General features: G+C 48.7%; 1 protein-coding gene across 2 annotated transcripts in view; it reads left to right on the top strand.

The window, feature by feature from the left end:
* TOX2 (TOX high mobility group box family member 2) overlaps nt 1–23856 on the top strand; it is a 160061-nt gene that overhangs the window by 39461 nt on the left and 96744 nt on the right. For both annotated transcript variants that reach the window (XM_017878035.1, XM_017878036.1), the window contains exon 2: nt 20545–20610. In XM_017878035.1, coding sequence (XP_017733524.1) covers nt 20572–20610 — 39 coding nt within the window. In that variant the 5' untranslated portion in view covers nt 20545–20571. The remainder of the gene's footprint in view (nt 1–20544; nt 20611–23856) is intronic.

Here is a 23856-nt window from a genome sequence, read left to right as displayed (position 1 = left end):
AAATATATATATATATATATATATATATGTTTTTTAAGAGACGGGGCCTTGCTGTGTTGCCCAGGCTGGTGTCAAACTGCTGATCTCAGCTATCTTCTTGCCCTGGCCCCCCAAAGCTCTAGTATTACAGGTGTGAGCCACTGCACCTGGCCTAAACCTAACTGAGCATGTTAGGGTTTTGATGCAGTAACAACCCCCTGAATCTCAGTTGCTTATGAGGAAGGCTTATTTTTGCTCTTACTACATGTTCCATGACAATCAGCAGAGAAGGAACGGTTGGGCTCTGCTCCACAAATCACTCAGGGCTGTAGGTTGGCCAAGTCTTGACCATCTGGAACCTTGCTGGTCCTCTAGAGAGAGCCTGCAGATCTCAAGTTTGCTTTTCTATACTTCTACCCAGAAGGAGACCCACGTTGTTTCTGCTCATAACCCATTGGCCTAAGCTAGACACGTGGTTCCAATAAATGGCAAGGGGAGCCCGAGGTGTAGTGTCCTGTGTGCCAGGAAGGAGAGGAGAGCCGGATATTGGAGAGCAGTAGTAAAGTCTGCCACAGCAGGTGCTTCCCACTCTGCCTTCTCCAGACATATAGGCGGACTGAGACACTACTCACGGGACGCACTGTGGGTGGTTGAATAATGCCCTTTAAGTATAGCCAGGTCCTAATCTTTGAAACCTGTGTATGTTGCTTTAAATGGCAAAAGGGGCTCTGCAGATGTGATTAAGGATCTTGGGATGGGGAGAGTATCTTGGGTTGTCTGGGTGGGCCCTGTAGAATCACAATGGTCCTTGTAAGTGAGGAGGGGGCACAGAGTCAGGAGAAGGTAATGTGAGGACGGAAGGAGAGACGGGTGATGTGCTATGAAGATGGAGGAAGGGACCACAAGTTAAGGAATAAAAGCAGCCACTAGATGGAAAAGGCAAGGAAATAGATTTTCTCTTGGAACCTCCAGAGCAGCCAACCCTAATGACACCTTGGTTTTAGCCCAGTGAGGTTGATTTTAGACTTCTGACTTTCCAGACTGTAAGAGAATAAATTTTGTGTTTTAAGCCACCCGTTTATGGTGATTTGTGACAGCAGCCCTAGGAAACTAATATATCACCTTCAGTCAGAAAATCATATGAAACCCACTGCATAGAAGCCTCCTCTGTCTGCTCAGACAGAACCGACCCTTTCCTCCTGTCTCTTGTGGTGCCCCTTGCACCCATCTGTCATCACATTCATGCACAAGCAGAGGTGTCTCTTAACATAGTCCTTCCACTCCCAACACCCATGCTCCAACATGCACACCCTCAGCCACTCTTTGAGCCTCTCATTGCTCGGGCTGATCTGGGTTGGTATGTGTCCATGTCTGTAGGAACGCAGGGCAGGCTGGTGGCAACGTCAATATAAAGAACTTGTCTCTAGGCAAAGGGCCCTGGCATGCCCCAGAAGTGGCTCAGTTGGCAGAAGAGTAGAGGCCACATGGGAGATGGTGGGAGGGTGAAGGATGGTGAAATCATCAGGGACCAGGTCAAGCAGGACCTTGGGACCAAGAGAAAGAGGTGAATCTTTGTTTTGAAGACAGAGGGGAGCCTTAGAAGGGTTTCGGGCAGGGAAGAGACTATGAACGACTGATGACTGGGTTCTCCTGGTTTGTGACTAGGTTAGAAGGCTGTCTTTGTTCTCCCATCTTCTGGAAGTCAACTCTATGCCAGACACTCCTGAGCTATGCTTTTCATAGGATTTCTCGTGCGTCCAGTTTATAGAGGAGAAAGCTGAGACTCAAGGAATGGAACCTCATGGAATCCATCCTCCATGTGGCTGGCTGAGTCATCTTTTAAACTATAAATTAATGCATGTTACTCCCCTGCAAGAACTCTCCAAGGGCTTCCCATTTAGGATGAAATCTGAGTGCCTTATGGTGGCCCTAGAACTCCACGTCACGTCCTCGCCCCGCACCTCTGCCTACTGTGTCCTGCGCGTTATTCCCCCTGCATGCGAGAGCTTCTACTTGTGGACCTCAGGGACTTTGCATTGCTGCTCCCTCTGCCTTACATGCTCCCACCCACTACTTGTTGCCTGACAGCCTCCTCCTCTCCCTTCCGGGCTCCCTCAGTTTAATTGTGGCCTCTACAGAGAGACCCTCTGTCTCTGCACTTCCTGTGTTTGCTACATAGCACTTAGCACGATGCAATGTGTGACCACCTTTGTGGGTTTGCCTGCTTGTTGCCTGCCTCCTGCGGTGGACTCTGAGGCCTGCAGGGGCTGCGACCGTGTCTACCTTGCTTCTTGTTGTGTCCCAGCCCCCAGGACAGGACCTGGCTTGAAGTGGGGCACTCAGCAAACCTCTGCAGAAGGATGAAGGATGCGTCCTGGGTGCAGAGGATGCGGGGAACTCTGGACCTTTGAGGGTGGCTGGAGGATCCTGGACCTGCCTCAGAGGACAGACACCATGCAGGGGCCAGCTGAGGAGGAGTGCCAGTGGTTTCTCTGGGCACCTGGGCAGCCCCATTCCTGTTGCACCTGGCCTTGACCCACTCCCTGTGCTGTCCACATTCCCTGTCACGTTAAACGCTCTGCCTGACATTTCAGCCTCTGGGAGGATCCATGAGGGTGTAGGGAAAGACATTAGACCTGGGTTTAGATCCCAGTTCAGCCACTTAATAGCTATGAGAACTTGCGCAGTTTCCTTTAACTTTCTGAGCCTCAGTTTCCTCCTGTGTAAAATGGGCATACAGAGGGACAGTCTCCTAGCACATGAGTCCTGGTGCTTGATTCAGCTTGAAACTGCCTTATCTGCAATCCAAAAAGCCCTGCAACCAAAAGTTGTTTTATATGCTGCAAACTCATTTGGCCCCCAAAATCTGACCTGAGCTGACGCGAGGCTCTTTGTAATCTTTACTTACCCCACTTGTGTGAATATTCATATGTTCCACTGCAGAAATATGAATGTGTTCCATTGCAGGTGTTGCCTGAGGCTCCACTGAAGCTATGGCATAATTTGCAGAATTTGCACTTCATTACTTTTCTGAAATTCAAACAAATTCTGAAACTGCACGAGTTCTGGCTGAGAGCTGTGGGTCTGTGTATATGAGTCGCTGCTGAAAACCCTCCTGGGGCACAGAAGGGCCCATGGAGGCCTCTGGAAGCTATTGCAGAGCCTGAAACCCCTTGTTTCCCCTTGGCTGGCTTCTGGTTTCTCGGCAGCCAGTGTCTTCTTAGCCACCTGGGGTTATGTTGGTTTTGCTGGTTCAGGGGCAGGGGTTAAAGTTTAGGGCAGGGTGAGCCCAGGTACTCAAACATTTCTGATGTGAATTTAAAAGGAGATTTTTTTTTTTTTTTTTAATGAATCATCAGAAGAAAGAAATCAGAAGGAAGTGTGTGACCAAGGAGAGGAAATTAGGGTTTGCAAATTGCATGAGTCACCCCCTTTCTGACTCCTGGGTGATCCCTTGCCCTTGGCAATTTTCACTCATCTCTGACACTCTCAAGGCCGTATTCGACACAACATGCTGGGGCTGTCGTGGTTTTATTCTGGCTCCAAACCTGCTTCTCATTCTAACCATCAGTATAGATGTCTATTTTTGAATGACTGCCACGCTGTTTTACTTATTATTGCGTTAGCCAGTGTTTCTTCCCTGCCCAAGCCCTGCTCAGACTCCTGTTTCCCCATCTTAGCATCTGCAACCCATTCTCCACCCAGAAGCCAGAGGCCAGTTTCTGAAGTGCAGCTCACATTCTGGGCTTCAGTCTCACCTCCCCAGTCTGGCCCTTGAAGCTCCCTTGTGATAAGGCCCTGCTTGCCTTTCTGTCTTATCTTGCACCACCTTTCTACTCCATGAATGGGCCCTTCCCTCCAGCTCCCAGGCTTTGGTGAATGCTGTTCCCACTGGCCTCTGCCCTCGCCTGGCTAGTTCTGTGCATGTCGCGGGTAGATCTGCTTTAGAAACCACCTCTTCCATGAAGTCTTTTTACAAGGCCCTTGTCTAGGCCCCACGAACCTGGCTTCCCATCGACTTATCACCCACCCATATTCTGATTCCTGGTCCTGTCCTCTTCCCTAGACCATGAGCTCCAGGACAAAGACTCTGTCCACCAGTTGTGGTGGCTCACGCCTGTAATCAATCCCAGCACTTTGGGAGGCTGAGGTGGGCGGATCACCTGAGGTCAGGAGTTCGAGACCAGCCTGGCCAACATGATGAAACCCCATCTCTACTAAAGATACAAAAATTAGGCGGGCATGGTGGCGCACGCCTGTAATCCCAGCTACTCAGGAGGCTGAGGTAGGAGAATCGGGAGGCCGAGGTTGCAGTGAGCTGAGACCATGCCACTCCACTCCAGCCTGGGTGAGAGTAAGGATCTGTCTCAAAAAGAACACCAAAAAACAAAAAACAAACAACTGTGTTTTCTGTATATCACTTTACCATCCCCAGCACTCAGAGTAAAAGACTGTTTTAAGCAAGACTGCTTTAAGCCCTTGAGTCCTCGTCCCCTGCCTCTGGCTGGCTGTGTCTGCCTAAGAGTGGCTGCCATATTGTCTTCCATTAAGCTGGAACCTGTTTCCCGTGTCAGCAGTGGTATGAAATATCCCAGTTGCATTGCAGTAAGTTTGTTGTATGTGCATTTCCCCACTTGCGGTTGAATCGGGTGTCCCTTTTTTCCCTTCCATATTTGTTTCTTAAGATAACACCTCTTGCGTGACTTTTGTTTGAATCCCATGTCTTTTTGTCTGTTGGCATCTTGTTTTCTGTTTAATTTGACTGAGCTATTTCCACCTTGTATATATTAACTGTCTTATAGTTGGTGCTGATATTTTCTTAGTCTGATGTCCTTTTCATTTTGGTTTTATTATGTTTTCTTCCACAGAAGATATTAATGCATATGTATTTGAATCTGTCAATCTCTCTTCCTCTGTGATTGCTTTGAGGACTGAAGAAGTTATCCTGCCTCCACAGATCTGATAAACATTCTGTTCTGTTTTCTGTTTCCCTGTAGCATGACTTTTTATGCTTAACTCTTTAATCCGCTTGGAGTGCATTTTGGTGGGTGTCTTTCTGTGGATATCTAGTTCAGTGTTCCTAAATAGGAACAGGATAACCCTCTTGTCCCCATTCTGTTTATTAAATAATTAGTCCTTGTCTCTTTGTTTGCAAAAGGCCAGACAAAATAGAGTAGCTCTTATAAGCATGAGCTTTAGCAGAATGAAGATTTTGGTTTTGCCACTTTGTGTGAGCTATGAGCACATTGCTTAGATTGAGCTTGTTTTTTCCTCTGTAAAACAGGATGATGATATCTCCTTCCTAGGATCGTTGTAAAGATTGAGCAGAAGATCATGTGTAAAGCACATCACACGTTACCTGGCATAAAGTAAATGTCCTCCTTAATCTTGATACATTTCCATACCTGACTGGGTCCGACATTGTACTTTTCCTTCTGTTTCATTGATGTAGAATTCTTGTTTTCTGTTACTGCCACACTGCTTTAATTGTGGCTTCATGGAATGTTTCACTCTCTGGCCAGATTGGGCATCCTTCCGTTGGTCTTTAAGAATATTGCTTTAAACACGCACCTGTTTTCTTTAGTGAATGTTGATTTTCTCTCTCCCATTCTGTACTGTAACCCACCTCAGTGACTTCTAGACACCCCTTCTCCCCGCTCCCCAGCACACACACCGGTTTTCTCCACACCTGGCTGCCTAGCCTTTGCTCGCTCTGGACTCACTGCCTCCCGGATGCGCACCGACCGCTCTACCTGGCGTGTCTCCACCTTACTGCTTTATCACTCCCCGCGTGTCATCGTGCAGATACCCATTTTCCCTATGGATCTGAGCTTCCCTGGGAATTGGTTCTAGGTCCCTAGTGCCCCTCTGCACCTGGCATGTGGCCACGTACATTGTAGGTGCTGAGGTCAGGGCTTGGAGAAGACAGGAATGTTCACTGTGCCCGTGGACTTTTGACAGTAACGGGGCCAAATCTGGCTGCTTCTGGAGGTGCAGGCTTAGAGGACCCAACAATTTGGCGGTTGTAACTCTGGACATGCTGTTGCCAATAACGTTGGGTCATCTATCAGCTCTGGCCTTGGTTTCCCCAGTGGGATTTGCAGAAGCCAGAGGGTTAAAACCCTCCCAGCCCTGAGGCCTCGTTATTTATCTTACAGGGTCCATAGTAAAGATGAATTAGAATAACTCTTTGGCACATGCTATGCCTTCGAGTGCAGTTTTCTGATTTCTGGGAGAGAAAAGGCCTCTTAGGACAGAGCCCCCAACTGCCCTCCTGGGTCTCCAGGAGAGAGCCCAGATCTGGATCAGAGGGGTTCAGTAGTCAAGAACAGAGGGGTGGCTCTCTGCCTGGGAAGGCAACTGGGGCGAAAGCAGGGAGCTAGCCTTTCTCTGCACACTGCTAGGTAGCTTGCAAAACCCTGCCTGTTCCATTCCTGTTCTCCAGAGGAGGAATCTGAGGATGAGAGAGGTAAGATCCCTGCCCACTGCCACGCAGTAACTAAGTGCAGACCCTGGACTTGAACCCAGATCTGCCCGCTTCCAGAGCTGTGCTTCACCAGTGTTCTCACAGCTCCCAGTCCAAAGGCCGATGTTGAGACGGCGCTTAAAAATACACCAGCAGTGTTTACAAATACTGTTTCCTGTGTTATCTGGTACTGGTAGAAGGAAGTGAACCTGGCACTTTGTCTGTGTTAGGTTTGGGGTTAGAGGCATAAGTGCCAAGTTCAGATGACCTAGAAAAACATTTCTAGGTCAAATTACAATTTCAAAGATTTCTTTTCTTCTTCTTTTTGAACCGCTCTAAGAGCAAACGCTGTCGTTGACATATTTCCCTTCCGACAACACGAGCCCTTTGTGGCGTGATTGAGGGCTTGTTTTGTAGTGCTGGGGAGAAAAATATCTTCCACATCATCTGCTGCTCAGTGTCTCAGGCACGCCTGCTCCCCCCACACCACAGTGCCACCGACGTACGCTCACGCGGCTTTTAGTTAATGGTCTTCGGCAAGAATCAGTTTTGGGACTTGTTCCCAACCGCTTGGATGATAGATAATTGTCAAATAAAATTTTGGCAGCGCAGGGCAACCTGAGGCTCTAGACCGCTGACCGCAGCCCAGCCTCTGGGGAGAGCCGGGAGCTGGGCAGCTGCATGTTTTGGGAGGTAACGGGGCAAGACCTGGCAGCAGCACAGCCTTCTTGTTACAGTGTAGGCTCTGGAGTTGAACTTCCTGGATTTGAATCCTCACTCCACCCCTTCCTAGCTGTGTGGCCTTGGGCAAGCTACATAACCTCCCTCGCCTCAGTCTCCTTATCTGTAAAATGGGAGCCTCAGTAACTTACCTCGTGAGGTGGTTGTGAGGATTACAGGAATGGATATTTGTCATTCAATTAAGAGTGCCTGGCTTGTCATCAGTGTGATGTAAACACTGCACACATTTGTTCTAAGGAATAAATGATCGTAGCCATAGTGGATGCTGTCGTGTGTCACCCTAGTCCCTCCTCAGATCCAGGCACACATTCTGTCTGCTGCTTAGAGTGCTGGCTGCTGCCCCTATCAGCTGAGCCTCTCTCTGGGCAGCTCCATGGTGCCTTTGGTGGAAAGGGCAGCTCCATGGTGCCTTTGGTGGAAAGAGGAAGACTTGGCCAAGGTCATCAACGCTTGCCCCCTGGGCATCCTGGATCCAATGGCCATCCCATGTGGGGATACACAGTGCTTAGCTCCCTGCCTCAAACTGGGACACCTCTGCTGGGCCATCCCAGTTCCGGAGCTCCCCTTGGGACAGGTGGAGGCCTCTGTTGTGACTGCATCACAGTTTGACTTGTCCCTCTGGCCTGGCCTGCTCCCCCACTCTCCTATAGCACTTCCCAGTATATTTCTTGTCTGTAGATTTCACCCTCAGAGTCTGTTCGGTACCTGAAACAACAGGTAGCTATCCAGACACTGAATGGAATCTGATTTCCATTTTAAAGCACATGCTGATTTCACTTGCTTGTATTTTTGGAAGCTTTTTGAGGAGTGGCCTTGGGTTTTCCACCACCCCTGTCTCCACCCTCTGTGTGGCACTGTCAGCATGCCTTGGTCACCTCCATGGCTCCTGGTGGGAAGAATGTGGCCTAGCTCCTGGGCAGATCATAAAACTTAAAACTGATGGAACGCCCCAGGGGCCCAGAGGGCGTCACCCGTTCAACCCTTCCAGGTACAAGTGAGGAAACTGAGGCCTAGAAAGGGGGAGGCCTTTTTCAAGGACACACAGTGAGTGGTGCCTTTCCTTTCCATCTCTGAATGTGATGGTGTCTCGGGATGTAGTGAGCAGGCTGGTCTTAAGAGTCAGACGTGCGGCTGTTGTGATATTGTGGCGCTAGGGTCCAACACATGTTTTACAGGGTGCCCCCATGGCAGAGGCGTGGCCAGGCCAGCCCAGGAGTGGGAATCAGCAGTGGCTTCTGGAAGAGGGACAGCATGGGAGTTGAATGGGCATGAATAGTGAGGAACAGCGGGGAGTTTCGGGGGAGACACAGCTGCCACAGAGGCCTGGATGAGGCATGCGGGAGAGTGTGGTCTGGGCAGGGAGCTTGGAAAGGCAGAAGAGGGGATGGGCGCATGACGGGTGGGAGGGAGCCTGGACCGTCGGGCTGGCAGGTGGCAGAGGCTCAAGTGAATGCTGTGGCCAAGAATTAAAACTTTTCCCCAGTGGAGGGAATGAGACTTGATGGAGAGTGACTTGGGGAGAGCCACGCAGAGGCCTTACCCATCATGGTCCCCACTGACCCTGCACTGCCTGAGCCAGTTGGTGCTCAGTCAATGGTTGTGGAATAAATGAGTGAATGAATGAGGGAAGGGAAGATGGTGCTGAAGAAGAGGCCTCCAGCTGCACTGTGGCGGGCGGCTGGGAGCAGGGACGAGCCCACAGGCTCTGATGAAACTGGCTCTTGGTTGGGGATTTTGTCCTTCTGAGCCAGACCGTGGGTCCCTATCTTCCCTCTTATCACTGGAGAGGTCCATGGGTCTGGCTTCAATGAGACTCTGGGGACTTAGGGAGTGCCGGTGAGACTAGCTGAGAGCATGTACGTTGGCATCCCCCACAGCAGAAGCCCAGGGAAAGGCCTCACAGTCGTGAGCCCAATCAGATGAGGTCCTGGCCCTGCCTCTTGGATGGCCTCATCTCATTACACCTTGCCCCACTTCCCAGTCCAGCTCCCTCCAGCCCCAGGCAGTGTCTGCAGCCCTCTTTGAACCATTCCCCCTCACAGCGCCAAATGAAAATGTTTGTTGAAAACAACATGTGCATAATTAAAGCTTAATGAGCGCTTGTCTGTTTGGAATGTGCAATTAGATTTACAATCGGGGATGGGAGAGAGCTCCAAATGGCTTTAAATGGAGCCGAGAGAGAGGATAATTTTTGCCATAAATCTGCAGTAATGCAGACGGTGTGTGAGCTACCAGTGGCAGTACCAGGGAGGGAAGAAATACAGGCCTGCCAGGCCTCCATGCTATCTATGCTAGGGGGCTGCCCTGCCCATCAGGCCAGGCCCTCTGGGCAGCTGCAGCTGGTGAGTGTACTGGGATGGGACTCACTGGTGGTCCTGGGGACAGATCTGCCCTACGTTGGAGCTGGAGTTCCTGCCTGCAGCCTGTGAGATCTGTGATCCAGCCAACTGTGAGGGGCTGAGGGACTAGTGCTGAGTCCAGCTGCCCAGGTCCCCAAGATCCCATGGCTGGGGAGAGATTCCTGTGTCATCACCATGTTCACCCCCAGCCTGCAAACTGGCTTCACCCTAGACTGGGATGTGGCCCTCTACTTTGTTCTCTGCTGTTTCCCAGTACCCAGAGCATACATAGTAAGGCGTCAGTTAACATTTGAATGCCTCGTTACCAGATTCTTGCCTTCAGCATGTCACTCTCCCTCTGCAAACCCCATTTCTCCCATATCTATCACGGAGAAATGGATTCGGCTACTGCTGATGTCAACTCTTCCGTCTCTGGGGTTCTGGGTCAGGAGCAGACAATGACTAGACCAGCACCATCCAGTAGAAATACGATGCAGGCCATATACATGATTTTGAATTTTCTAATAGCCATGTTCAGAAAAAGTGAAAAGAAACAGGTGACATTAATTTTAATATTTTAGTTAACCCAGTATATCCCAAATATTAATATTATTCTAATACATCATCAATATACAAATATTGACAAGGTATTTTACATTCCCTTTTGTTGTCATCGTCATCATTCTTGCTCTGAAGTCTTTGAGATTCAGTGTGGACTTTACACTTACCCACATCTCAGTTTGGACTAGCTACAATTCAAGTGCTCAGAAGCCACATGTGGTAAGCGGCCATCATTCTAGATGGAGGAGGTCTAGAAAGAGCACAGCTAGAGCCAGGTGGGAGGGGACAATGATTCCCACCTCCCAGAGGAGCCCAGGTGCCTGGCAGCCCTTACCTGTGGTGCCATAGTGATCACTGCCATTTTTACACTACCCCTCCATGTCTTTTATTGACTGAAATAGATGGCGCCATCCAAGCCAACTCTTGTTGGCGGTGGAGACAAGGGTTCTGCAGGGGCTCAAAGCACTGAGCTTGCTTACAAGGGACATCCCCAGCTTCTGTGGCAGGCAGTGCCCAAAGCGTTGTCCCTGCTTCTGATAGTTAAGGTCCCAGGCCCATAGTCATGAGGTCACCTTCTCTGGTTCACGTGGCTTGCACGCCGTGGGGGTGGGAAGCCAGGGTGTACTCTTAGAAGCCAGCAGCCTGGACTTCAGACTCAGCTCAGGCAAGTCTTGGCTGTGTGGTCTTAGGCAGATCCCCTAAACTTTCTGGGCCTCCGTCGTAGGGGAGGATTTATCACCAGGCAGAATACAAATGTGCATTGTACCCAGCAAAGCAGGCGCATCGATCAGGAGAAAAACATTTTTGAAAAAAGATTAATATCTGATATCTTAGGAACAAAGCATGGGAGACGTTGTTGTTGGGAAAAATCGGCCCTTGCAGTTGGACTTTCTTACAAAGACTTTAATTTGCAAATTTTATTTCAAATTACATACAGTGGGCACAGGCATCAAGGGTCTTTTCCATGATTAAGACCTCAGAGATTTGCACGAAGCCCCACTCAGTTTCTTCATCTACAGAAGAGAGGTAGTTATAGCAACTGGCAGCATTCTTAGGAGGATTCAATAATACGAAATAGCTAATAATGATTGAGTGCCTTCTCTAGGTAGGCAATGTTCTAAGCACAATGTTGAATTTCTGTATAGTTAATTCAAATGACAGTCATACCCATTTTGCAGATGAGAAAACTGAGACACAGTAACGTAGTTAAAAAACCCAACAGCTTGAAAGCAACAAGCCTGGGATTTGAACCCTGGCAGCCAGACCAGGGCCTGTGTTTGTATCCACTGTGCCATCATGTTTCTCCATGTAGTGATGGGCCTGGAATTGGTGTACAGGGCCCGGTTCAGACTGAGACTGAGGCTTCCCACGCCGTGCTCTATTCCTGTTCCTCTTCCATCTGTGCCGGCCTCTTTGCCTGCACCCCTCCCCCGGCATCTTCCTGGCCCTGATGTGTATTTCCCCATGAGACTTCCACATAAAACCGCACTCTCGGCAGGACCTAGGTTGCAGCTGCCTCTCTCTTTAGAGCTGTGTTTTATCTGTGCAGAATGAGCGTTCTCACGGCCCGATGTGGGGCAGGCGGGAGCAGTGTGTGCTGCTTTGATTGTTTCCTCTTTAGATCTCAGTGAGGCGCAGCTGTCAGTGCCTGTGACTGGCTAGGCTGATGGCTGTGCATCCCTGGTCTTTGATCTGTGTCTCTGTGCAGAGGGGAAGAGCAACAGCTTCTACGGAACAGCTGCTGCTTTGGTACCTGGGGTCAAGGCCAAGTTCAGACTTCCTGGGTGGCTTTGGACGAGCTCCCAACCACTCTGAGCCTCACCTTGCTCATCTCGATAGTGGGGCTGCTTATGGAAGCCTTGGGATTTCTAGGGGGTTCCAGTGAGATTGCTGGGCACACCTCTGGGACAAGGGCTGGTATACAGTAGGTGCTCTCTGGCCAGTGCTCACAGCAGCCTTGGATGTCATATTCCCTGCTCTTTGCCTGGTCACCTCCCATGCTTCCTACGTCATGACTGCCTCCAAGTCACTTTTTCAGGATGCTTCTCTGGAAAGACCCTCTGCCTTGTTTCTGCTCCCCTTGGCTAACCTTATCCTGGCCTTTGTCACATGTGTCAAAGAAGAGGGCATCATTCAATATCAAAAGCAAGAAGCTGAATTCATTGGTATACTTTGCAAAGGTAGTCTCCCCAAATCAAGCAAGAGCTGATCTTTTCAGGGTTTGGGGAAGCATGGAGTCCTGGGATAGGAGGACTTTCAGAGCAGGAGGTTCTGAGACTGGCTGGCTGTCCCCATGGTGGACATGTGGCTGTTAGGAGTGAGACTATTATTGATTGTTTGACTTTCAGAGGTGGGACTGTAAAGCTCCCAGTGACCAATGAGGATGAGCTTTAAACTTTTAAGTTTGGGATTTCATTGTTTGCAGCTTGGGACTGTGGTCAAAGAACATCTTTTCCTTTGTAGATTCAGAGAATAGGGAGGTTTTATTCTCCCTCCATAGCTGTCATCTTCTCCAAAGGACTGAGGGTTCCTTGAAGGCAGGGGCTGTGTCGTCATTCTGGCATGCCTGACACCTAGCACACTGCCTGGCACACAGTAAGCACTCACAAGATATCGTTCAATGAACAGTAACTGTTGCCTTCAAGTACCTTTGCATTTATCTCTTTTCAGAGCCTTTGTGATGATCTATTTGCATAGATTTCCCAAGGGGCAGTGGCAAAATTCACTCGTAGATTCCCCAGTGGCTGGGAGCATATTCCTCAGTACACGATAGGTGCCCAGTACACCATACAACAAAAGCATTGCCTTGGGCTTGTTTTGCCTCAGCACATTTGAATTGAGATCTTAGACCCAGGACTAAGAGTGGGAGTGAATGGGCGGAAGACGTGGGAGGGACAGGGTCAAGGTGAAGAGGCTGACCTTGAACAGGAGGGAGATACCTTTTCAGACTAACAGAAAAGAAGTCGAGATGAGCATGATGTAAATAACGTAGGGAAGGTTGGGAGAATTGAGGGAATATCTGATGGCTTCAATTCCTCAGTGACAGAGGAGACAATGTCATCTGCTAGACTGAGGGAGATGCGGGCTGATAAAGGGATAGGAGTTGAGTATATCATAACAATGATAATAGGTAACATTTATTAAGCACCTGTCAAAAATAGTTAATATCTGTAACATAATGCTTAAGAATGCTAACTCATAGCTGATGTCTGATAACAGATACCAAAAACCTTATGAGGTAGCAATGTAGCTGCCATAATTGTTTTATAGGTGAGGAAAGGAAGGCAAGGTGAAGTTAAAGTCACTGAGCTCGTAAGTAGTGGAACCATTGTCAGATCAGTGCTGTTACCCAGTGTGTTACACTGCACACAGGAGTTGAATTAAGTCCAAAGCTGATTTTAGATGGAAGCTTTTGATTAGGTCCAAGAATATGGGTTTATAAAAGCAAGCAAGACAGTGTTAAGGTTGGAGTTCGTAGCCAGAAATAAAGAAGGGGCTAGGAAGAGGTGGATTTCAGTGGATAGAGAAAGGGAGAGTGCTCCAGGCTGATGGTGGGACGATGTGTAAGAGTGGGGACACTTGCTGGGTGTGGTGGTTCATGCCTATAATCCCAGCACTTTGGGAGGCCGAGGCAGGCAGGTCACTTGACAGCAGGAATTTGAGACCAGCCTGGCCAACATGGTGAAACCCCGTCTCTACTAAAAATACAAATTTAGCCAGGCATAGTGGTGCATGCCTGTAATCCCAGCTACTCAGGAGGCTAAGGCAGGAGAATCACTTGAACTTGGGAGGTGGAGGTTACAGTGAACTGAGATCACGCCACTACATTCCAGCCTGGGCGACAGAGCAAAACTCCATCTCAAAAAAAAAAAAGTGGGAGCACTGGAGGCTCCCACTATGCTGAGGACCCCATGGGAACTGAGACTTGGGGCTGTCCTGGAGGGTCCTGGATATAGGCTAAGTGATGTGGAGTCTCTGCAGGGTTTGGATCTGAGGAGTGAAGCGATTGCCCAAAGATCGCTAGTGATAGCCAAGGTGTGAGATGGATTGTGTGATATGGACCCACCAAGATGGGTTTGTGGTGCCTGTGTGTGCCCCCACGCTGTGCATACCACATGCATTGTTTACCTTTGTGTTCACACTCAGAATACTCTTAGGGAAGCTGAGCAGAAAGATGTAGCAGGTGATTGGATCAGAGGGATGTAGATGGCAGGGAGACCAGAGTCACCCCAGGGGTACTGACTGTGGGACTGTGGAAGGTGACAGTTTCTGTTATGACAGGGGAGTGCTGGAGAAACAGAAAGTTCATGTACATGCTATGAGTTCAGTGCTGGAGGTGTTGAATTTGAGGTGCTCATGGGCAAATAGGGGAGATAGGGAGAAAACTATATATTGGAATCTGGAGGTAATTTGGCTAAAGATGAGGATTTGAGAATTGGTGATGTTGCAACCATGAGTAGCCATGACATTGTCCAGAGAAAGTGTGAATCGAGTGAGAAGGAAATACCAGACCCACAGGTCTATGCACCTATCCATTCCACCCAACCACTCAACCCATTTTATCCACCCAGGAACCCACACATACAGGCATCTATCCATGCATCCCCAACACCCATCTCACCCATCAGTGTTCATCTCATCCACCATCCCAATCTCTTTCCATACATTTGTCTGTTCACACTCACACAGTCATCCCATTTCACCTATCCATTCATCCACTCCTCCCTCTCATCCCAGCCATCCTGTCCATACACCCCAACCACCCATCTATTCGTCCATCCATCCATTCCTCCATCTCATTAATAAACCATTCATTAATCATTTTATATTGATTACGTGTTGAAATCATGTTATGAATATGTTGAGTTAAATAAAATATAGCATTACAATTTTTATCTGTTAATATTTTTAAACTGTGGCTACTACATTTAAAAATAATGAAAAGAGTATAATTGGATTGTCTGTAACACAAGACATAAATGCTTGAGGGGACAGATACCCCATTCTCCATGATGTGATTATTACATATTGCATGCCTGTGTTGAAACATCTCATGTGCCCCATAAAAAAACTGTGGCTACTAGAAAAAGTTGAATTACACATGTGGATCACATTTGTAACTTTTATTATATTTCTGTTGGACAGTGCTAATGTGTACAATCCCTCACCCATCTGTTCATTCACCCGTATATCCGTTGCGTCTATTACCCGTCTATCACCCGCTGATCATCCATCTATCCATCACCCATCTATCAATCATCTATCCACCCATCCATTCATCCACCCATCTGCCCATCCATCCATCTCATCCTTTACTCCTTCCTCCTTTGTATCCGTTCATCTACCCACTTATCACATCTGTTTACCCCACAAATATTTTATTTATACTTGTCATGAATCAGTGACTCTGTGGTCATAAGAATGAGAAAACTGAGGCTTAAAGCAATTAAGCAATTTGCCCAACGTGGCACAGATGGACCTGGGATCTGACTCTCTAAGATCGGGGCTCTTCACCTTGGCTGCCTATTTGCTAAGTTTCCTTTAAAAATCGTTTGGCGAAGCATGGTGTGCTTAGGTTGGGGGGTGGCTGTTGGAATAGTGGCTGAGGAGCTCTTTTCCCTGAGGGGACCACACAGGGAAAGGAGAGGTAGGGGAGAGACAGACTCCTTAGAAGCCCCTGTAAGCTGTGTCCCTGGTGGCCGTCATGAAAGGGTTATCCCTACACATTCGATATTTGCAAAAATGTGGGTTCTTTCAGATTCCAAAACTCATTTCCATGACAAAACTCTTGGGAAGAGAAGATGAAGGCCTGGCTTTTGCAGAACAATCTTCCAGCTGTAATGAGGACTGAAGATGGCAATGGGAAAAGGAATTATAATTAGAATATGAAATGGGGAAAATTAATCTATTCCAGTCACTGGTAAGAGGATGTTCTCCTGGCGTTCATGGAAATTCTTAAGCTGTTGTTTCTCCCTACATTTTTTTTCTCACATTTTAAAGCATAGGGAAGGCTGTGCGGTATAAAAGAAAGGCTTTTGACCAAGGAACTGATAAACTGTGAAATATGCATAGAATTGAAGTTCATGTGCATCTTTGCTTTGTATGTCTCTATGCACATGCAGTGTATGTTTGTGTTCACATTTATGTCAGTCACATTTAAATGGCTGTAAACGCATGGAATGTTTATACACATTTGGGCACACCCTGCTTTCCTTGTGTGCATGCTGTGGTTATTACGTGCCCAGCTGTATAAAGGATCTCTGACATGTGCCACACTCACGCTTGTGCTGTGTGTGCGTTGGTTTGTGTTACCCATGGACATGGTACATGAGTGAGTTGAATGCTGCCGTGTTGAACGCTGTGCTGCGTGACATGGGTCCACACAAACATAGGTTTGTGGTGCGTGTGTGCGCTGCCCACACTGTGCACACGGTGTACATCGTGTACCTTTGTGTTCACACAGCGTATGCACTGTGGTGGGTGTAGATGTGGGTGTTTTTGATCTTGTCTGTGCACATGTGGAGGATGAGGTAGCCCTGCTGTGTCTGAGGGCAGAGGTGACTGTGACCTCTGCCCTTGGCTTTCAAGTTCTTTTACCCAGAAAAGGTCCCAGATGAGGAGGGGCTGAGGGGGTAAGCCCCAGGCCTTAGAGTCCTGGAAGCCAAGCCCGGGGGAGCCTGGAAACCCTCAGTGTCCGCCATCGATTCCTTCATGCCCTCCAAGGGCTCCGATGTGGTGGAACCCTGGCAGAGGTGGGCAGAGAACAGGCCTCCCCGCCCCTTCAGGGCCTCTGCTCACCACTGCTTGGCAGCTGGTTCTGAGCCCAGCAGGCTCCAGGGCACCTTGCAAGGTGCCCAGGGGTAACTGAACTGAGGAGACCCAGGCCCTGCCTCAGGAACCTCTGCCAACTTCTCAAGTGCTCCTTGAAAGCCAGAAGCAAGCTCTACTCCAGCAAGTGGCAGCTCTTTCCTAGACAATGGTTGAATCACGGAGTGAATGAATAAGACAGTCTCTGGTGACCTCATGGGAATCCACTGCCCACCCCCTTGCCTGCCCCTGACACACTCTCATCAGAGACCAGGCCCCCTTGCCCTCCATCTCCAGTGCCATTCCCACTGCTCTCTGGATAATTCCTCCCTCTCCTGAACCTCTAACACACTTATCAAGCACCTGTTATGCGCCAGGCCCGAGGCAGACTATTGATTATATAGTAGGATCTAGAAAAGCATGGGTCCCTGCTGTGAATGCACTTTCTGCTAGTGGGAGAGTCCAAGCAGAAAAAATCCAACAAGGGACTCTTAAATCCCATCCCTCCCCAGCTGTGTGATCTTGGACAACTACTTATCCTCTCTCTACCCATTTCCTTGGTTTTAGCAGGGAAAAGAATACTTTCTTCATTGGGTTGTTGTGAGGATTAAATTAGGTCTTTTATGTAAAGCATTTTGCTCAGTGCCAGGAATATTCAGTCACCAAATATTTATTGATTGTCTACTGTGCATATTGGGGAATGAAGCAGATGCTGGCCCCTGCCTTGCAGTGGCTCTGTTCTCACCAGCATTTAATAAATGGTGACCATTCAAAGGTTTTTTGGACATCTTTCCCTCTGTTTCTTATGTATATTCCTATACCATACTGTTTGATTACTATTGCTTTATAAAATGTTTCAAACACTTCATTAAACTTAATGTTCTTCCATCTCCCATTATTCTTTCTGTTAGGGTCTACTTATAAGTTACGTGTGGTTTTAAAAAAGTTTTACTTTTGTCAAAATGATCAATGGCCATGGTCACACATCAAGTCAAGTACCCAGGAGCTTTTGCTGAAAGCGCCCCTACCCTGCCTAATTTGTAGCCCCATCCCTAATGCCAGGCTCTGGGAGATTTGGAGATGACCAGGACACAGTTCCAGCCTCCATGTTGCTTCCACTCTAGGACAAATGATAAATGTGGAGACAGTCTATGTTATAAGAGGAACAGCCAGAGGAGGTGAGAGCATGGCAGGCCTCCTGGAGGAGGTAGCCTCTAAGCAGGGTCTTGCAGCATGAGCTCTGGGTGCAGTGTGCTGGATGGAGTCCTGCATTCGGGGTCAGTGCCCAAACTCTAGGCGTGGAACAGCCTTTTCTTTTAATCATCCAGCAATCACTGAGGGACTCTCCCCGTCCCTGTGCTGAGGAGGCTCTTTGGTGTAACCATCAACCCAACTGCCTAGATGGGAAGATAGGCCTGGTCAGAGGCTATCTGAATGTGGTATTGGCTGCTTTATTTACTTATTCAACAAACATTTATTGAGTACCTTCTCTGTGCCAGGCACTGTACTAGGAGCTTGGGAGGCATCAAGGTATAGATAGACAAAGATCCCTGATCCCTGGGAGCCTCCATTTTAGTAGGAGGAATCTAATAGTAAGCAATGAATATAGTAAATATAGAGAATGCTAGAAGGTAATAGGAGCTATGGAACAAAGACCAAGGGAAGACGGGGCGAGGACATCGAAAGTGGTGGTAGAAAGGGTGGTGGGCTCTTAGCCCACAGGGGCTGGGGCTGGGGCTGGCATCTGAGCCAGTTGTCAAGCAAAGCTTCTCTGAGTGAAGGGGGCTGGGTAAACTGACATTTCACATGTTTGTGGGCGTGTGGATTTCTGCAGCCTCCGTGAGGGCAGCTGGGTGATGTCTGTCTAAATTACAAATGCACATACAGCCGGACCCAGCAATTACACAAATGAATCCTACAGATAAACTCACACCCGTGCTCAATGACGGATGCACAGAAATATTTATGGGAGCAATATTGGGATAGCAGAAGACTAGAAACTACCCATGTGCTCAACTAGTTAAATATATGTGTTATATCTATACTGTGGAATACTGGATACAGAAGAAAGAATTATGTTCTGATGTAAAACATTTTCTAAGATGTGTTGCTAAGAGAAAAATAAAGTGCAAAGCCATATAGCATGCTGTCTGAATAGAATAAATGACTCTAAAGTGTGTATATGTGGACAGTCTTTGAAAGAATATAAAAGGCTGGGAGACATTGCCTCTGGAGAGGGGCAGTGGATGGCTGGGAGGTGGGGTGGTGTTGCTTTTTGTACTCTTGGAATTTTGAACCGTGTGAATATATCTTAATAAATAAATGGTTCAATTAAAATAAAATGGCTGTTTGCTATTGGTGCCCCACCCAGAACCCTTTACTGACCAGCACAGACATCTCCCACCCGCCTTGAGCAGGAGCTGCCTACAAATGGCTCACAGACAGTATAGTTCTCTGAAGAATTGTCCTTGGCCAATTGGGGTCCACCTTGCTCAGAAGGTTATCCCCTGAGGGCAGCCCATGGCAGATGATTTCCTTACCTGGGCTACAACAGCCACCCCTTCCTTCGTGTTGGAACTAACTCTGCAGTACAATTCATGCCCTAGAGCTCCCCACCAGAACAGGCTGCAGGATGTCTTCAGCCAAGACCACATCCTTGCTTAGCTATACCCACTCCTGTCCGGCTTGCCCCCCAACACTTAACAGGTTATTACTAAGGAGCACTTAATAACCACATGCATCTGAACCCTTGCCTCAGGCTCTGCTTCTAGGGAACCCTATCTAAGACACGTAGCTCAAAGGAAGGGAACTAACTGGAATTAAGTGCTCTCCCTATTAATGTGTTGAGTCAAGTGCCCTACAGTGCAACATCCTATGAAGAGGGGCCTACAGGCATCACCCTCATTTAACAGATGAGGAATCTCAGAAGTTGAGACACCAGCTTGAGATCACACTTCAGGGCAAAGAGGGAGACAGGGGTCCCAGAGCCCACATCTCTTCCCCTGCACCTGCTCCTGAATTTTTAGGCATATTTATAGGGAAATCTTCCTGAATCCAGACTTAGCACCTTCTTTGTACACAGGATATAGTTCCTGTACATAGTCTCTACCAGAGTCCTCACTGCCTGTAGCCAGGCATGGCCCTAGGGGCTGGGATGGCATAGGTGATGGGCCACAACCACTCAGGATGGCAGGACCCGGAAGGCATGTCTGGGGAAGGCTGTCATGATCCCAAGGCTCTGGTGTTCTTGGCCTCCCCCAGCACACGGGATCAGCTTTAGCTGATCACTTGATATCATTTTGGTCAAGGGAGGTGTTTGCATACTTCCAAGAATGAGTAGCTCAGCACCTGACAAGGCAGCCTGCTGTGTCTATGGATAAGTTATAGAGGGCAGAAAGGTTTTCCTATTTTCATTCTAAGTGTGATTAACAGCATGAACCTGAACACTTGAGGGCCATGGAACAGGGGCTGCTCCTTCCACCCTAGAGGTAACCCTGCTGAAATGGGGCCTTGGGCATCCTGGGCTCTGATTTGGCTTCTGCAGCCCCCATAGTCCCCTGCATTCAGTCCTGCCTTCCTCGGACTGCTTCTCCTGGTGCCTTCCTGAGAACATTTTAATCAGAGCTGCTTCTCCCTCTCTCTCTATTCTAGTTTGATGGTGACAGTGCCTACGTGGGGATGAGTGACGGAAACCCAGAGCTCCTGTCAACCAGCCAGGTGGGTGCCCCATCCTTCTTGAACTTAAGATTTGGGCTGGCTGGAGCCGAGCTCTTCCTGGGTGGAGTGGGGGGTGCAAAGTGGGGGCCAGCACAGCCTGCTGCTGTCCTCTCTCTCAATGATCAAGAATAGCAAATAGCAAATCCTTAAAAGGCACAATCAAAGTGGGACTATAGTGTTCTCTGTAAACCAGCTACCTGGCTACTGTTGGCTTAAAATGGATTGGGAACTGGATGAAACTTGAAATGTATTGCCCACACTCCCCACACTTGGGGCAGCTTTTCAGCAGCAGTGAGTTGAGGTGCCTGGTGCTGCCTGCCTCTTGCCACTACACAGCAACCATGAGGACATGTTCTGGTTTGGATGCACACACCCATGCATAGGCATGCATGGTTCCCCTGCCCGCTGGGAGTTGTTGAAGGCCACAGGGGAGCGTTGCAGACAGGGCACAAGGGAGGAGAGCAGGGGCTTCCTGTGAGGGCCTTCCCGGTAGCAAAGGAAGCAGAGTCATTCCTGGGCAAGGCTGTCCCAACCCCAGCCCGTTGGGGATCACAGATGTCAGTTGGAATCAGATTTTCCACTGAGAGCCTGGTCTCTGAAAATTAAGGTTTCTCTCAGCTGGGAGCATCCTTGCTATAGACTATGATGCCACAGAGGGTCCTTGCTGCAGGCTGAGGGTCCAGGCAGGGTCTCCCTGCAGAACGTGATGCCAGGGTGGGCCCTCACTGCAGGCTGGGATCCCAGGGTGGGCCCTCACTGCAGGCTGGGATCCCCAGGCATCGGCCTTTATTGGTCCTCACTGCAGGCTGAGATCAGGGAGGTTCCTCACTGCAGGTCAGGACCCTGGTTGTAAGGTCATTCCTCTTGCAGAATCTGATTGATGCTCAGGGAGTTGTGTTCCTCACTGCTAGGCAGGTAGCCCCAGGGAGGGTCTTTACGTGTAAGGCAGGAGCCCCAGGGAGAGGTCCTCAGTTTAGGCTGGCCCCAGGGAGGGTCCTCACTGCAGGCAGGAGCCCATCGAGCCCCAGATGAGGGTCTCTCACTGTTGGCTGGGTCCTCAGGAGGGTCCTCATCTTGCAGTGCAGGTTATTCCCAGGGTAGGCGTTCCTCAGTGGCAGGCTGGAGCCCCCCAGGCGAGGGTGGGTCCTCAGTTTAGGCTGGGCCTCAGGGAGGGTCCTTACTGCAGGCCAGGACCCCAGGGAAGGTCCTCAATGGCAGAATGGGATACCAGGGAGTGTTCTCATTGCAGGCATGGCATCGTGGAGGATGGCTCCTTAAGGCAGTGGTGCTTGCTGGGTGGGACCAGCTCAGGACACTGATTGGAGAGCCAAGAAGGGTTGTAGTTGCTGAGAAATTTGGGAAATGGGAGGGCAACCCCGGTCCTGGAGCTGACCTCACCCTCTGTCTCTACCATTGTGGGGGCTATGGCAGTCCAAGTTGGGTGGCCCCTCAGCCATCAGGCCCAGGACATATTTTCCAGCTGGGGCAATAGAAGCCTATTAACTCACAAATATTTATGTCCCTATTCTGTGACAGGTCCCATGGAGGCCATAGACGAGTAAGACAAGGGCCTGTGGCCCTAGGGGGCACTACTAGTGAGGAAGATACTGTAGTCTTAGTGGGGCATGGAAGCTCTGCTGCAGGGTGCTGCACCCCCTCCCCTGCCACTGCAGGATCGCTCATGCCAGGGCCACCATACCATGCCCCTCTCTGGCCTGTCCCTGTGTGAGCATCATGCCGCTGCTGCAAAGCTGCCTTTATATTGCATTGACATGCACCAACATGCAAGACTGGTGGGCAAGACTCCAGGCCCTGAAAGTGGTTATTTTGGAAGAATCCACTGATGTCATTTAATTGTACATAATCAACTGAAATGTCTTCTCAGCAGACCAGAGTTAGCCCTGGCATCTCATCTGAGCCTTTTCACAATGTTTAGATAGTATTTTTGTTAACATATTGAGCCCTGGTTTTCAGAACTATATTATGGTGAATTCTGTCCTGGAACCTTCTGGAAAGCATTGGCAATGTCCTTCCACCAACAAGGGAAAGTGGGACTCAGTGGGACTCTGTGTCTGCTCTAGGTCTGGGCAGATGGGAGCACAGTTCTTTGGAGAGGAGACTTGGTACAAATAAATGTCACCTTCCCCAAACCATTAAAAGTCATATCCTCAACAATTCCCCCCAACACTTTGCAGCTTGCAAAGCCTTTTTCTCAATGGTTATTTCAGTTAATCTTCACAACAACCTCGAGAATGAGTTCAGTCGAATTATTGTTCAGTCGATTTTATAGATAATGTAACTGAAGATCCAGGATGCTGGCTGATTCAATCAAGGTGACTCAGCCAGGGAACACTAGAGCTGGCAATTCGAACTTGTGAAGCTCAGACTCAGAGCTCCACAAGCTTCCCTTGCCTTGTCCGCTGACTTGCCTCAGCCTAAATGTCACTTCTACAGAGAGCTCTTTGTGACTGCCAAACCCACGTGAGGTCCCCTTTCCATGATTCTCATTAAAATGGCACCAGATCTTTTTAATTCATGATGTTTGTCACTGTGGTCTACTTATCTTGTGATGACATAGTTAATGCCTGATTTCCACCCTAAACTGACCACCATGGGGAAAGGATCTGGTCTCTCTGGTCCAATGCTATGTATGCCAGTGGGGCATAGTGTCTGGAACACTGAGAGCACTCAGAAAATATTTGTGTAATGAGTGATGGTAGCCCCTGCTCTTCTCTGAACTTCAGTGTTCCTAACAGTGGAACAAGGTGGTTGGACTTCCTGAGGGTCCTTCTAAATCTTTTATGCTGTGACCCAGAGGGTCTCCCTAACTTAGGACTTTATGAAGAAGATATCAAAATTCTCTGAGATTAATTAAGTCTAGCCAGTGGCATGAGCCAATCTTAATGTGAACAAATTTTGCAATTGCAGTTAGATTTCTTATAGCGTATCTGTTAGTTTTTGCTGCATAACAAACACCTCAAAACTTAGTGGCTTAAAACAACAAATGTTTATCTAGTTAATGATTTTGTGGGTCGGCAATTTAGCTGAGTTCAGTTGTGTGGTTCTTCTGGCGTTGCCTAGGATCACTTTAGCAGCAGCAATACACTGCCAGATCAGCAATGGGCCGATTGGTTTGGAAGGATCACCTGTGTTCCACATGGTCTCTCAGCCTCCAGCAGGCTAGCTTCAGGTTGTTCACATGGTAGGAGAAGGGTTCTCAGGACAGCAAGAGCAGAAGTTGCAAGA

Source organism: Rhinopithecus bieti, unplaced genomic scaffold (assembly GCF_001698545.2).
Source record: "Rhinopithecus bieti isolate Rb0 unplaced genomic scaffold, ASM169854v2 scaffold_10347, whole genome shotgun sequence".
NCBI classification, from domain to species: domain Eukaryota; kingdom Metazoa; phylum Chordata; class Mammalia; order Primates; family Cercopithecidae; genus Rhinopithecus; species Rhinopithecus bieti.
This window is presented reverse-complemented; position numbering and strand designations above follow the sequence as displayed.